Source organism: Lycium barbarum, chromosome 6 (genome assembly GCF_019175385.1).
Source record: "Lycium barbarum isolate Lr01 chromosome 6, ASM1917538v2, whole genome shotgun sequence".
Taxonomy (NCBI): Eukaryota; Viridiplantae; Streptophyta; class Magnoliopsida; order Solanales; family Solanaceae; genus Lycium; species Lycium barbarum.
Genome location: NC_083342.1, coordinates 82,212,091 through 82,227,976, shown reverse-complemented (window position 1 = coordinate 82,227,976; position 15,886 = coordinate 82,212,091). Strand labels below are relative to the sequence as shown.

The 15,886-nt window shown below is 40.8% G+C and overlaps 2 protein-coding genes across 2 annotated transcripts; both read right to left on the bottom strand.

Moving 5' to 3' along the window:
- Positions 1 to 500: 500 nt before the first annotated feature.
- LOC132644113 (uncharacterized) lies at positions 501 to 2,280 on the bottom strand. The gene is made up of 3 exons (XM_060360671.1): positions 2,148 to 2,280; positions 869 to 1,605; positions 501 to 737 (listed from the first exon to the last, which is right to left on the bottom strand). The coding sequence occupies exons 1-3, from the start codon at positions 2,278 to 2,280 to the stop codon at positions 501 to 503; spliced, it is 1,107 nt and encodes a 368-aa protein (XP_060216654.1).
- A 27-nt stretch (positions 2,281 to 2,307) lies between these two features.
- Positions 2,308 to 15,179, bottom strand: LOC132644112 (uncharacterized). The gene is made up of 7 exons (XM_060360670.1): positions 14,808 to 15,179; positions 3,903 to 4,421; positions 3,609 to 3,785; positions 3,441 to 3,511; positions 3,018 to 3,214; positions 2,636 to 2,915; positions 2,308 to 2,578 (listed from the first exon to the last, which is right to left on the bottom strand). The coding sequence occupies exons 1-7, from the start codon at positions 15,177 to 15,179 to the stop codon at positions 2,308 to 2,310; spliced, it is 1,887 nt and encodes a 628-aa protein (XP_060216653.1).
- Positions 15,180 to 15,886: the final 707 nt, after the last annotated feature.

Here is a 15,886-nt window from a genome sequence, read left to right as displayed (position 1 = left end):
TCAGTACTTGAAACTTGATAAATGATTCTGCTAATGGTAACTTTATCCCTATGCTTATCTCTATTTATTTTTTTCCAAAGCTCCCACACTATGATAGAAGGCACAACGTAGAAAATAGATTTCAATCTAGGCATGACATCAGCAGTCCACCATTTCAAGATTACCTGCTGTAAATGCATTCCTGCAATGTTAAAACCAACAACTGAACAGAAACAGGACCACGTCCTTTGTGCAGATTCACACCTCAAAACGATACGAGGTACTGATTCCTATTTTGGTTCTGCACAACAACAACACTTAGAAGGCATATTGTAACCCCAACTTGTAACCACATCATGTAAGGGTACTTTGAAGTGCCAAACTCTCCACATCAGTAGTGAAATTTTGAATGGTAGTCCTTTCACCCATATCTTCTTGTACACCTCGAGTTTTTCACCCTTGCTCCTTATGTATTCCCAAGCAGACTTAACCGAAAATTCCCCTCTAGTTTCAAGCATCCACTAAGGTTTGTCAAGTTCATCAGGCTTAGCAGGAGGCTGAACTTCATTGAGAATATACTCAGCTAGTTCCTCAGGAAGATTGTTCCTTATGGCTGGGACATGCCATCTTCCTTGAGTCACTACATCAAATACATTATTAATCTCCTCATTGCAATAAAAATCTGATGGAGTTAGAAAGTATAAAGGGCCTAAACCTGGCCAGTTATCAACCCAAAGTAGTGCTGAACCCATTCTAGGCTGCCACCAAATTTGATGATCAATCAAGTCCCTTACTTGAAGCAGTTTTCTCCAGATGTGAGATCTTCTCTTCCAAGGCACTAGAATAGGATTATTTTTCTTCAAGTATTTGTTGTTCATGAATGAAATACACTCCACAAAAAAGGTTTAGTTCTTAAGTTCCACCACAACTTAGCACATAATGCCATTGACATGTCACTAAGGGATCTGAAACCTAGTCCACCTTCATCTTGAGGCAAGCATACTGTATACCACTTTGTCCAATGTGTACCCCGCTCACTAATTGTATTGCTCCAAAATAATTGAGCAAATATCTTGTGAAGCTTTTCAATAACAAAAGAAGGTGGATCAATTGCTGAAAGTAAGTGCATTGGCATTGCTTGTAGAACATGCTTCAGTAAAATGGCTCTTCCACCAAATGATAATAATTTTCCTTTCCATCCTTGAAGCCTGTTTCTAACCTTGGAAATCAACTCTGAGTAAAATGACATTTGTGGTCTGGCATAAAAAATGGGACAACCTAAGTACATTAAAGGAAAGTTCTTCCTTGCAATACCAGTGATCCTCTCCACCTTTTGGAACACCTCATTATCCACCCTGTCATGCAAGTATATAGAGCTTTTGGACTTGTTAATCAGCTGCCCAGAAGCTTGTTCATAATTCTTCAAAACATTCATAATCAGTCCCAAGGATATCTCACAAGAGGATGAGAAGATGATGGTGTCATCTGCATATGACAAGTGGTTGATTTTTGGACTCCATTTGAGCAAGACAAAGCCAGTAAACCACAGGTTCTCATTTAGTGCATTCAATCCCCTTGATAACGCCTCAGCAGCCAATATGAACAAAGTAGGTGACAAAGGATTACCTTATTTGCCACCCCTAGTAGAATGGAAAAAACCATGAGGTTGTCCATTCACTAACACTGAGTACCAGTTATTTCCAATAATCTTATAATCAGGCGAATGAATTATTCCCGAAATCCCATTTGTCTCAGCACATTTGTAAGAAAAATCCATGACAATCTATAATATGCCTTTGTCATGTCCAACTTCATGACTACATTAGGAACAATTTGATGATTTCCCCTTTCAGTTCTGAGTTTGATATCAGTGATGATCTCTTGTGTTAATAAAATGTTCTCTACAATGCTCCTTCTTCTCACAAATCCTGCTTGATTTTGAGATATCAAATCTGGAAGTAACTGAACTAATCTTTCATGCCCAACTCTAGAAAATACCTTGTTTATAAAATTTCTCAAACTTATAGGCCTCATGTCACTAAAAGTTTGTACCTCCTATTTTTTTGGCAATAAAACAAGGTTAGTGTGAGTTATGTATCTTGGCAATTCAAATCCCTTGAAGAAATCCCAGACCATGTGAAATATGTTATCACCAACAATGTACTAACATTTTTGAAAAACCAGGCCAGTGAAGCCATCACGTCCACCTGCACTTTCACTATTTAAACCAAAAACTGCCTGCTTCACTTCATCTTTTGTAGGATTTTCAATCAATTCTTCATTGTTTTCTTTTGAAATCATGGATGGAACATGTTTCAGGATATCAAACTATGTAGGGACAATAGTTTCATGGAATTGTGTCTGATAAAATCTGATTGCTTCTTCTGCAATTTCATTCTCCTCATTAAGCCAAATTCCTGCACTATTGTGAATTCTGGTCAGCTGCAACCTCTTTCTTCTTCCCTTCACATGAGCATGGAAAAATTTGGAATTTTTATCACCATCTTGGAACCAGGACATGCCTGCCTTTTGTTTCCAAAATTCCTCCTCTAAATGCAGTACTCTTGTCAATTCTGCTTGAACTTTCATGAGTTTTTCTCTGTTGGCATATGATGGATTGGTTTCAAAAAAAGCTTCATGATCTTTAATGACCTACTCCAATTTAGTAATCTTCTGAAAAATGTCACCATAAGTACTTTTAATCCAAGTTGATAACACTTTCTCCAACTTCCTCAGTTTCACATTGAAAGTCATGAAAGAATTGGCTACTACATCAGTCTCCCAATTATCTTTCACCACATCAAATAAAGTATCATGTTTAGTCCAGAAATTCAAGAATTTGAAAGACTTCTTAAGTTGTTGAACCTGTTGTTTGCATTCAAGTAGTAGTGGTGAATGATCTGAACCACACTTGATCAAATGTGTGATCTCTAATCCTAGAAACAGCTGCTAAAGTTCAAATTTTCCCAAACACCTATCTAGTCTCTTGAACACACGATCATCTTCACCTCTCCCTTTCCACCAGGTGAAAATTCTACCTTTGTAGCCCAGGTCTGAGAGATTGCATGATTGAATGCAATGCCTAAAAGCTTCTACTTCATTCAGTGTAACTGGCAAGCGCCCATATTTATCTTCTTCATGAATAATGACATTAAAATTTCCTCCCACAAGCCAAGGTAGTGTCATATCTGATGCTAAGTGATACAAGGATTCCCACAATTCTATTCTTTCAGTCCTGTCACATTTGGCATACACCAATGTAACAATCATTTATGTGTTATTGTTGGAGTTTGACAACTTAAAAGTCATTTGCTGGACACTGTCTACAAGCATATTTACTTCATATTCAGCATCCACAAAAGCCCATATTTTGCCTGAAACATTGTATAATGCAGTTTCTAGGCCTAACCTTCTCCTGTAACTATCCAACTTATAAGCTTATTGAAAAGGCTCCATCAAACCTATAAGGAAGAATCTGTGTTCTGTATGCATTGACAAAAGCCTTTTGAAAGCTTTTTTGGTGTTCACTGGTCTAATATTCCATATTAGTGCATTCATCACTAATTATGGGACTTAGAATTGGCCCTCCTTGTTGTCACCCCTAATAATTAAGGTGTATATTTTGTTGCCTTTTTCATTGTTTTTCCTGCTCCTTTTGCCACCTGCCTAGGAGATATATCACCCTTCTTTGCAGCATTCAAGAAATTCTGTGTAGTGGACTTCTCATCCATGTCTATTTTAGCCTCATCCCCAATAGGAATTGCAACTTGCATGTGCCCAGTTGCATGAATATTAGCAACTTGATTCTGATTTTTACCAGAAACATATTGTAGCAGTTGATTATTCTTCCCACCTGATCTTTCTTAGTTAGAACTTGTTGCTTTTCTTGAATTACTACTGTTGTTCTGATTTTCCGCACCTACTGCTGCATTGTTCTGCTGCTGGTTTTGATGTGCACTACTATTCTCATGTATCTGGGTTGCTCTTACAGGTGTAGTATCCATAGTCTCAACCTTCTCCCTAGCCTGTATATTGGTAGAAACACTTGCATGTTTTATAGGAGCACCCTTTGAGACTTGTAGAGACTGCTGCTGGTTGATTACAAACTCTACCCTCTGAGCTTCTTGTACCTTGGCTTTCTCAACCTTAGTACCAACTTCAACACCAACACCAGTTCTACCCTCTTGATCACTAGATGCCACCACCAACTGCATCTGAGGATTATCAACTTCATTTCCAACTTCTGCATAAACTGATTGTGATTGATCCTGATCTACCATCAATATACCTTCATATCCACCATCCTTATTTTCTAATGCTGCAAACTTATTAATTGTTTGAACAACAGCAGGTTTTACTAGTTCACCTTGTTTACTTGTACCACTATTGTCCTTTGCTGTAGGCAAAGCAATCTGCTTTTTATCATTGTTTCCAACTTCTACCTGTTTTTTTCCTTTTTGTGTCTGTTACACCTCGGAAAAATCCTCCATTGTTGTCCAAGTGAATGGACCCGCGAGGAGTACGAGTATCCGATGTTTTCATGAGTAAGAGATAAAATTTGACGACCCTAAGTAAGATTCCGAAGGCAATTGCAATAAGAGATAGGTTATGCTCCATAATGAATAATCATAGGTTTTGGAAATGTGAAAAGTTGCAGGTTTGCATTCTGGCCAGTTGGTCGTAAAGTGAAATAAGGATCGTAAAGTGGTATACGGTCCGTAAACTGCCATGTCGTATTTTGGCTTCCAAAACTTCAACTTTCTGCCAAATGAGCAAATGGTTAAATACGACCCAAAATACGGACCTTAAATCACCACATCTCAGTTTGAGTTTCTGGTTCTGATATGGTTAAATACGACCACGAAGGACGGTCCGTAAACTGGAATACGGACCGTAAACCAAGTTTACGACCACTATGCACTTCAAATAAGATTTTTAAGTCATTAAATAAGGGGACCAAGGCTTATTTCATTTCACTTCTACATCACACCCCTTCTCTCTAGAACATCTCTCTACATATATTCCACAAGAGTTCAAGGATGTTTGGTGATCAACAACATAAATCAAGGGAATCAAGTGTAAGAAAACCATCAAGATCATCCAAGGTCAAGAAATCCAAATGGAGATAAACTAGGGTTTTGCTCAAAGTGGAGTATTATCAACCAAGGCTCATTCCTACAACATCTAAGGTAAGATTTATGGTATTTATATGTTGTTTAAGGTATTTGAGAGTCAAATGCTTGGACATTACATGAGTATAGGAAAATGGGTCATGAATGATGAATAGTGACATTTGGAGAAATAGTTTGAATTGAGTTATGAGTCTTGATGTATTGTGATGTAAATGTGTTATAAATGATGTTGAGAACATGAGATGAGCAGTGTACGTGAATGGACATAGTTGTGTGTTATAGCCATGGTTATGGATGAATTGAATGTAAGTCTAGAAATATGGATAATGTGAATGAGTAGTGGCTATTGGTATGGCATCGTGAATTTATTATTGACGTTTGGGAGTTGAGATACATTATGGAAGAGATGCTGCCTGATTTTCTCTAGCTTTAGCCATGTGTGCTAGTTGTCGATTCTAACGATAGTATGACTTTAATGAAGGTAGAAACGCTAGCATTAGAGGAGAAAGCACAAGTGGTAAATAGTTGAACGGAAAGGTATGTAAGGCTAACCCTTCTTTCATAAGGCATGGTTCTTTGGCCAATCATCTAAATCTTTTACGAGCTTATGATGTTCTCCAAATGCTTCTATCTTCAAAGCTACTAAGCTTATGATCCTCGATATGCTACGATTGTACTAAATTCCTCGTATGACGAGTAGGACCATTAAGGCAAATGTGATGAATGACGCTAATGATGATGATGATGATAATGATGTTAATAGAAATGATGCTTATGAGCTAGTATATGTATGTACCGATGTATGACTATTATGGAACCCCGAGCTTATGAGGCCGGGTATGATATGTAAATAAGTATTTAGACTATTACGAAACGCACGCACACCTCTGCAGATGGTACGGACAACCCTGACGCCTTGATAGGGCCAGGTAGATGTAACCCTGAAGCCTTGGTAGGGCCAGGTATGGGCAACCTTGAGCCTTGGTTAGCCAAGTATGTATGAAACACCGATCCCACGTGGTCGGGTATGCTATGTAAATGCTATGTATATGATATGATTATGTATATGACGTGAATATGAATATGATACGACCATGTATATGAATGTGAATAAGGGCATGTATATGAATACGAGCACAAATATGGTACGGGTACTATTATGGAATACGGATAATGATGTATGTACACAAATACGTATTAGCAATGGAAAGTTCCTATGAAAGACAAGTAAATGCATATGACGATGTTATTGCCATCTCCCATTCTATGCTATTTCTTATGTTGCTACTTATGCTTCTATATTGATATTGATCATGCTTTACATACTCAGTACATTCTTCGTACTGACGTCCCTTTTGTTTGTGGACGCTGAGTCATGCCCGCAAGTGCACAAGGAGACAGGCTTGATCCATAGCTGCTTTCTCAGAGATTACATAGCAGAGCTCCATTTCATTCGGAGCCATATCTTTTGGGTACTTATTCTTTTGTGTACATAATTATGGGCATAGCGGGGTCCTGTCCCGCTAATGTGATATGTTATACTCTTCTTAGAGGCTCGTAGTCACGTGTATATGGTTAGATATGTCTGGCCTTGTCGGCCTATATTTTGTATATCATTTTGATAGCCTTGACGGCTCATGTACGTTGATGTGGCCTAGATGCCAATCATTATATAAAGGCATTATCGTCCAATGGGACTAGTATGATGAACGAATAGATTCATATGTTTAATTGTATGGCTTACCTAGATGTAAGCATAAGTGTAAGTTAAGGGGCGCCCGGGTGGGCTAGCACCGGGTACTCGTCGCGGGCCTCTAGACGGGTCGTGACAAAGTGGTATCAGAGCAGTTTAGTCCTAGGGTGTGTCTACGAGCCGTGTCTAGTAGAGTCTTGATTATGGGTGTGTTGCGTGCCACACTTATAAACAAGAAGCGGCGGACATTATAGGAATGAATGACCTTCTTTCTTCGGAAGAATCGTGCGATAGAGCTATGATGTAAGAAATTCTTGTTCCTTAATCGTGTGTTATGTATTTCAGAAATGCCTGTAAAGAGAAAGGCTACAGGAGCCCAAAAGGGCAAGACGGTGGCAGAAAAGCGGGCCGAAAGAGCACCGCCACCGGTAGTAGAGGAAAGTGAGTCCCAGAGTGCGGCTCAATCCCAGTCCTCCCGTTCAGTGCCTATATTAGAGGAGCGTGAGAGAGCCTCAGCCCCAGCTCCAGCACCTCCAGCTCCTCCACCGGATGCTTCGGGCCAAGATGTGAAAGAGGCCATTAATTTGCTGACTCAATTGGTTGCGGCCCAGACTCAGAGGCAAAGTTCAGGACAAGGTGATAGGGCTGTTAGTGCGAGAGCCCATGATTTCATTACCTTGAATCCTCCGGAATTCTTTGGCTCAAAGCCGGAGGAGGACCCTCAGGATTTCATTGATGGTATGTTGAGGACGCTCCGATTGATACATGCTTCGGACACCGAATCGGTGGAGTTAGCGTCATATAGATTGAGAGATGTCTTGATCCAATGGTATACAGTTTGGGTGGCTTCATGGGGAGCCAATGCACCTCCCCCGGTATGGCAAGAGTTTGTTGATGCTTTTCTCCGACATTACATGCCTCCAGAAGTTCGGCGAGCTAGAGCTGATAAGTTTTTAAATTTGAGGCAAGGTAGCATGAGTTATTTAGAGAACAGTCTCCGATTCAATTCCTTGGCTAGGTATGCTTCGGCCATGGTAGCGGATATGGGTGACCGGGTACACCGATTTGTGAAAGGCCTAGGGCCACATTTGATGGATAGGTGCTTGACTGCGTCCCTTCAGGACAATATGGATTTTGCACGCATTCTGGCCCATGCTCAGAACTTAGAAGAAAGCTTGCAACAACAAAGAGTGAACATGAGCAAGATAGGGGACATGGAAAGAGGGCTATATATTTGGGTCCGACGAGTGAGTTTAGAGGTGAGCAAAGGCATCAGTTTCCTAAGCATTCAGGCTATTCTATGACCAGTGCACCTCCACGGTTTTCAGGCTAGAGATTCGATAGATCTACTCGTTCCGGGCCGAGTCAGAGTTATTCGGGGTCTCAGTTCAGAGATGATTCGGGTCAGGCAAGGCCACCCGCACCACGATGTTCCCAGTGTGGGAAGTTGCATTGGGGTCGATGCCGATTGGGTTCGGATGTTTGCTATTCATGTGGTCGACTAGGCCATATCATGCGTGATTACCCCTCAGTTCATGGTAGAGGTAGGACCCAGCCTTCAGGGTCGGTAGCCGGGTCTTCAGCATCTGTATGCCCTATGGGGCCAGGTTCACATGCGCCCGTCGGCCATGGTAGAGGTAGAGGGAGAGCTCCCAGTTCCAGCGGTCCTCCGCACCGTGTTTATGCTTTGGCTGGACGCCAAGACCTTGAGTCTTCCCCTGACGTGGTTACAGGTATAATATTGGTATTCTCTCATGATGTATATGCTTTGATTAATCCGTGCTCCACCTTTTCATATGCTACTCCGTATGTTACGGGTCGATTTAGAGTCGAACCGGAGTTGATTAAACCTTTTGAGGTGTTTACACCCGTGGGTGAATCGGTAATAGCTAGCCGAGTATATAGAAATTATGTAATTATGATTTGTGATCATCGTACCATGATTGATTTGCATGAGCTAGAAATGGTGGATTTTGATGTTATCAAAGGCATGGATTGGTTGGCTTCTTGCTATGCCAATGTTGATTGTAGAATGAAAATTGTTCGTTTCCAATTTCCAGGAGAACCAGTCTTAGAATGGAAAGGGAACACGGCGTCACCAAAAGGTAGGTTTATTTCCTATCTAAAGGCAAGGAAAATGATCACGAAATGTTGCATCTATCATCTAGTTCGGGTTCGAGATGTAGAAGCTGAATCGCCGACTCTTCAGTTAGTTCCCGTAGTAAATGAATTTCCGGATGTGTTCCTGGAAGAGCTTCCAGGCCTTCCTCCCGAGCGGGAGATTGATTTTTATATTGATGTGTTGCCAGGCACTAAGCCTATATCTATTCCTCCCTATAGAATGGCTCCCGCAGAATTGAAAGAGTTGAAGGAGCAATTGAAAGACTTGCTTGAAAAAGGCTTTATTAGGCCTAGTTCATCCCCGTGGGGAGCACCCGTACTGTTCGTCCAAAAGAAAGATGGCTCCTTGAGAATGTGCATTGATTATCGGCAATTGAACAAGGTGACGATTAAGAATAAATATCCTCTTCCGAGGATTGATGATTTATTTGATCAATTGCAAGGTGCCAAATGGTTTTCAAAGATAGATTTGAGGTCCGGGTATCACCAAGTGAGAGTTAGGGAGAAAGATATCCCTAAGACAGCCTTCAGAACAAGATATGGTCATTTTGAGTTCCGGGTAATGTCATTTGGGCTAACTAATGCACCGGCGGTATTTATGGATCAAATGAATAATGTGTTCAGTCCTTTCCTGGATTTATTTGTGATCGTATTTATCGATGATATCTTGGTGTATTCTGGATCCGAGGCAGAACATGCGGATCATTTGTGTACTATCCTCGGAGTTCTTCGAACTCGAGAGTTGTTTGCAAAGTTTTCCAAATGCGAGTTTTGGTTGAACTCAGTGGCATTTCAGGGGCATATTGTTGCAGCCGATGGTATTCGAGTGGATAGTCAAAAGATTGAGGCCGTGAAGACTTGGCCAAAGCCCACAACTCCTATGGAGGTTCGTAGCTTTCTGGGCTTAGCACGTTATTACAGCAAAATGGTTGAAGGTTTTTCTTCTATTTCTGCACCACTCACAAAGTTGACCCAGAAATCGGCAAAGTTTCAATGGACAAACGCTTGTGAACGTAGCTTCCAAGAGTTGAAAGGTAGATTGACTTCTGCCCCAGTTTTGACACTTCCAGAGGGATTGGAAGGATATGTTGTTTATTGCGATGCTTCAGGTGTTGGGATAGGATGTGTATTGATGCAACGTGGTAAGGTGATTGCGTATGCTTCAAGGCAATTGCGGAAACATGAGAAGAATTATCCAACCCATGATCTAGAATTGCCCGCAGTGGTTCATGCACTAAAGATATGGAGACATTATTTATATAGTGTCCATGTGGATATTTATACAGATCATAAAAGCCTTCAGTATATCTTCAAGCAGAAAGAGTTGAATTTGCGGCAACGACGATGGTTAGAATTGCTAAAAGATTACGACGTTGATATCTTATATCACCCTGGAAAGGCAAATGTTGTAGCTGAAGCTCTTAGCCGCAGATCGATGGGAAGTTTATGTGATGTACGACCAGAGAAGAGGGAAATGGCCCGTGAGCTACAGCAGTTAGCTATCCTAGGAGTTCGAGTGGTGGACTCAGGTAGCAGGGGAGCTACTATTCAGAATTCAGCAGTCTCGTCGCTAGTAGCAGAAGTGAAAGAGCGACAATACGAAGATTCCATGCTAATGCAGTACAGAGATACACTCCCCCAGAAAAAGGAGTCATCGTTTGACATTTCAGGAGACGGAGTTCTCCACCGTCGAGGCAGGTTATGTGTTCTGGATGTGGCAAACTTACGCCACCAAAGAATGAGGGAAGCCTATTGTTCCCGCTACTCCATCCACCCCGGAGCGACGAAGATGTATCATGACCTTAAGTCTATATATTGGTGGAATGGAATGAAGAAAGATATAGCGGAATCGTAGCTCAATGTCTAAATTGCCAGCAAGTGAAAATCAAGCACCAAAAGCCGGGTGGATTGTTGCAAGCTACAGAAATCCCAACTTGGAAATGCGAAGTGATTAACATGGACTTCATTTCAGGCTTACCCCGTTCTCGACGTAAGTATGATTCCATATGGGTGATTGTGGATAGACTCACAAAGTCAGCTTATTTCTTACCGGTCAGAACGACGTATGTGGCAGAAGATTATGCAAAGCTTTATCTTAAAGAGATAGTAAGACTCCATGGTGTCCCAGTATCTATTATCTCGGACAGAGGAACTCAGTTCACGGCAAATTTTTGGAAGTCTTTCCAAGAGGGTTTGGGAACCCAAGTTGACCTTAGCACGACATTTCACCCGCAGACTGATGGACAGGCCGAGCGTACCATTCAGACTCTTGAAGATATATTGCGGGCATGTATGATAGATTTTGGAGGAAATTGGGATGACCATTTGCCACTCATTGAATTTGCTTACAATAACAGTTAGCATTCTAGCATTCAAATGGCACCGTATGAAGCTTTATATGGGCGAAAGTGTAGATCCCCAATTGGGTGGTTTGAAACAGGAGAGGCTAGATTGATAGGGCCAGACTTGGTCCAGCAAGCCATAGAGAAAGTCAAGCTCATACAAGATCGGTTATTAGCAGCCCAAAGTAGTCAAAAGTCCTATGCGGATAATTGCCGAAGAGACTTAGAGTTCCAAGTGAAAGATTGGGTATTCTTGAAAGTGTCACCGATGAAAGGTGTAATGAGATTTGGCAGAAAGGGGAAGCTTAGTCCCCGGTACATCGGACCTTGTGAGATTGTGTGCAAGGTGGGCAAAGTGGCCTATGAATTAGATCTACCTCCAGATTTGGAGTTAGTCCATCCAGTTTTCCATGTCTCGATGCTTCGGAAATGTGTAGGAGATCCTACTAAGATTGTGCCAATAAATGATATACAAGTGACGGAAAAGTTAGTTTATGAAGAAGTGCCCATTGTCATACTAGATAGGCAAGTACGGAGGCTTAAAAACAAAGAAGTGGCCTCAGTTAAGGTTTTATGGAGAAGCAGTAAACGAGAAGAAATGACATGGGAAGCAGAATAAAGTATGCGATCCAGATACCCTCATTTATTTCAGCCCTTGGGAGAGATTCAAGAGGAAACATCAGCGGTATGAGGTATGTATGATTTCTTTTTTCATGCTTTTGGTCGTGTGTGGCCATAGATATGTTGATATTGTGATGTAGCCCTGTGAGGCGATGATATTTTAGGTTGTTGTGACAGGATGGTAGTGCCATATTATAGGGGAGACTCTGGCGAAATTTTTATAGAATCCCCGAAGACTTTAAACATTCGAGGACGAATATTCTAAAGGGGGGAGAATGTTACACCTCGGAAAAATCCTCCATTGTTGTCCAAGTGAATGGAACCACGTGGAGTACGAGTATCCGATGTTTTCATGAGTAAGAGATAACATTTGACGACCCTAATTAAGATTCTGAAGGCAATTGCAATAAGAGATAGGTTATGCTCCATAATGAATAATCATAGGTTTCGGAAATGTGAAAAGTTGCAGGTTTGCATTCTGGCCAGTTGGTCGTAAAGTGAAATACGGACCGTAAAGTGGTATACGGTCCATAAACTGCCATGTCGTATTTTGGCTTCCAAAACATCAACTTTCTGCCAAATGAGCAAATGGTTAAATACGACCCAAAATATGGACCGTAAAGTGGTTTACGGCCCGTAAAATGTGTCCGTAAATCACCACATCTCAGTTTGAGTTTCTGGTTCTGATATGGTTAAATACGACCACGAAGAACGGTCCATAAACTGGAATACGGACCGTAAACCAAGTTTACGACCACTGTGCACTTCAAATCAAATTTTTAAGTCATTAAATAAGGGGACCAAGGCTTATTTCATTTCACTTCTACATCACACCCCTTCTCTCTAGAACATCTCTCTACATATATTCCACAAGAATTCAAGGATATTTGGTGATCAACAACATAAATCAAGGGAATCAAGTGTAAGAAAACCATTAAGATCATCCAAGGTTAAGAAATCCAAATGGAGATAAACTAGGGTTTTGCTCAAAGTGGAGTATTATCAACCAAGGCTCGTTCCTACAACATCTAAGGTAAGATTTATGGTATTTATATGCTGTTTAAGGTATTTGAGAGTCAAATGCTTGGACATTAGATGAGTATAGGAAAATGGGTCATGAATGATGAATAGTGACATTTGGAGAAATAGTTTGAATTGAGTTATGAGTCTTGATGTATTGTGATGTAAATGTGTTATAAATGATGTTGAGAACATGAGATGAGCAATGTACGTGAATGGATATAGTTGTGTGTTATAGCCATGGTTATGGATGAATTGAATGTAAGTCTAGAAATATGGATAATGTGAATGAGTAGTGGCTATTGTTATGGCATCGTGAATTTATTATTGACGTTTGGGAGTTAAGATACGTTATGGAGGAGATGCTGTCCGATTTTTTCTAGCTTTATCCATGAGTGCTAGTTGTCGATTCTAACGATAGTATGACTTTAATGAAGGTAAAAACTCTAGCATTGAAGGAGAAAGCGCAAGTGGTAAATAGTTGAACGGAAAGGTATGTAAGGCTAACCTTTCTTTCATAAGGCATGGTTCTTTGGCCAATCATCTAAATCTCCTACGAGCTTATGATGTTCTCCAAATGCTTCTATCTTCAAAGCTACTAAGCTTATGATCCTCGATATGCTACAATTGTACTAAATTCCTCGTATGACGAGTAGGCCCATTAAGGAAAATTTGACGAATGACGATAATGATGACGATGATGATAATGATGTTAATAGAAATGATGCTTATGAGCTAGTATATGTATGTACCTATGTATGACTATTATGGAACCCCGAGCTTATGAGGCCGGGTATGATATGCAAATAAGTATGTATACGATTACGAAATGCGCGCACACCTCTGCAGATGGTACGGACAACCCTGACGCCTTGGTAGGGCCAGGTAAATGTAACCCTGAAGCCTTGGTAGGGCCAGGTATGAATAACCTTGAGCCTTGGTTGGCCAAGTATGTTTGAAACACCGATCCTACGTGGTCGAGTATGCTATGTATATAATATGATTATGTATATGACGTGAATATGAATATGATACGACCATGTATATGAATGTGAATAAGGGCATGTATACGAATACGAGCACAAATATAGTACGGGTACTATTATGGAATACGAATAATGATGTATGTCACAAATACGTATTAGCAATGGGAAGTTCCTATGAAAGACAAGTAAGTGCATATGACGATGTTATTACCATCTCCCATTCTATGCTATTTCTTATGTTGCTACTTATGCTTCTATATTGATATTGATCATGCTTTACATACTCAGTACATTCTTTGTACTGACGTCCCTTTTATTTGTGGAGGCTGAGTCATGCCCGCAAGTGCACAGGGAAACAGGCTTGATCCATAGCTGCTTTCTCAGAGATTACATAGCAGAGCTCCATTTCATTCAGAGCCATAGCTTTTGGGTACTTATTCTTTTGTGTACATAATTATGGGCATAGCGGGGTCCTGTCCCGCTCATGTGATATGTTATACTCTTCTTAAAGGCTCGTAGTCACGTCTATATGGTTAGATATGTTTGGCCTTGTCGGCCTATATTTTGTATATCATTTTGATAGCCTTGACGGCTCATGTACGTTGATGTGGCCTAGATGCCAATCATTATATAAAGGCATTGTCGTCCAATGGGACTAGTATGATGAACGAATAGATTCATATGTTTAATTGTATGGCTCACCTAGATTTAAGCATAAGTGTAAGTTAAGGGGCGCCCGGGTGGGCTAGCACCGGGCGCTCGTCGCGGCCCTCTAGACGGGTCGTGACAGAGTCTTCCATTTATACAAATCTTGTACATTACCAACCACCTTACCTCTCTCTAACACCCTGATCACCTGCCTATGATTATTATTCCTTGCATGCTTTGCCTACTTATTGTTAGCTTGTTTAACCTTGTTTGTACCTCTCTCTGTTTCCTTCACTTTGTTTGGGACTGCAACCTGCTTCCCTTTCTCACTTCCATCCCCTTCAGCCTCTTCCTCACTCTCCTTATCTGGTAACAAATCTGGATGAAGTTTCCAACACCCTTCCTCATCATGTCCTTGTAAACAACATTCCTTACAATATTTGGGCATGAAATCATAGTGTATTTTCACCCACCTTGACTTAACATCCCCAGTTTTACTATCCATAGCCTGAATTTGCACTCTTTTAGGGTGCTCAACCAATAAATCTACCTCAACTTTCACACGTGCACAGCTTGGCCTTATCTTATTTATTGTTTCCACATCCAAGGTCAATGGTTTTTCAACTGCTGAGGCCATTGAAAACAGTTGCGACTGACCAAAGTAATTTTGTGCCAGGGTTGGAAAGGATATCCAAGCAATGGCAATGGAAGTCTCTTCCTCAGGGTTAAACTAAGGATCCCATTTAAGTGCCCTCATGGGATAATACCATCCATTCTCCTTGATCCAAAAAGCAGGTTTTGATAAGAGAGTTACATAGTTTTCAAATAACTCACATCTTATCAAAACATGTCTGTTGCATAGTAATCCAATAGTTGCAGTACTCCTTAATTCACATTGTTTTGGGAACAATCTACATAATGCATGCAAATCTGGTAAGCCATAACTGAATTTTCCCACTACTGCATATTGTAGGTTCTCTTGAACTATCATTCTCTCTATCTCTTCCATGCTATATTGTATTGTTGGTTCACCATGATGATACACAATAGGCTTCATTGGTATGGACATGACAGTCATGGAAGTCGACTGTTTAAGGTCACACACATTCAAAGTTGTAGTGTTTAGTATTTTGGAGTAGTCTAGGGTTTGCATGGTTGTTGGTGGTGAGTGTATGGGTTGCACAGCCTCATGAGGAGGCTGTGTGGTGGCCTAAGAGGCCATGAATGGCCTGAAAATTTCTCTCTCTCACTAGGTTGCCAGCACACCTAGAGAGAGAAGCTCTCAAAGTAGGTAATCTCCTTATATATATATATATCTACGTCAGGTTGTGGGTTCAATCCCCA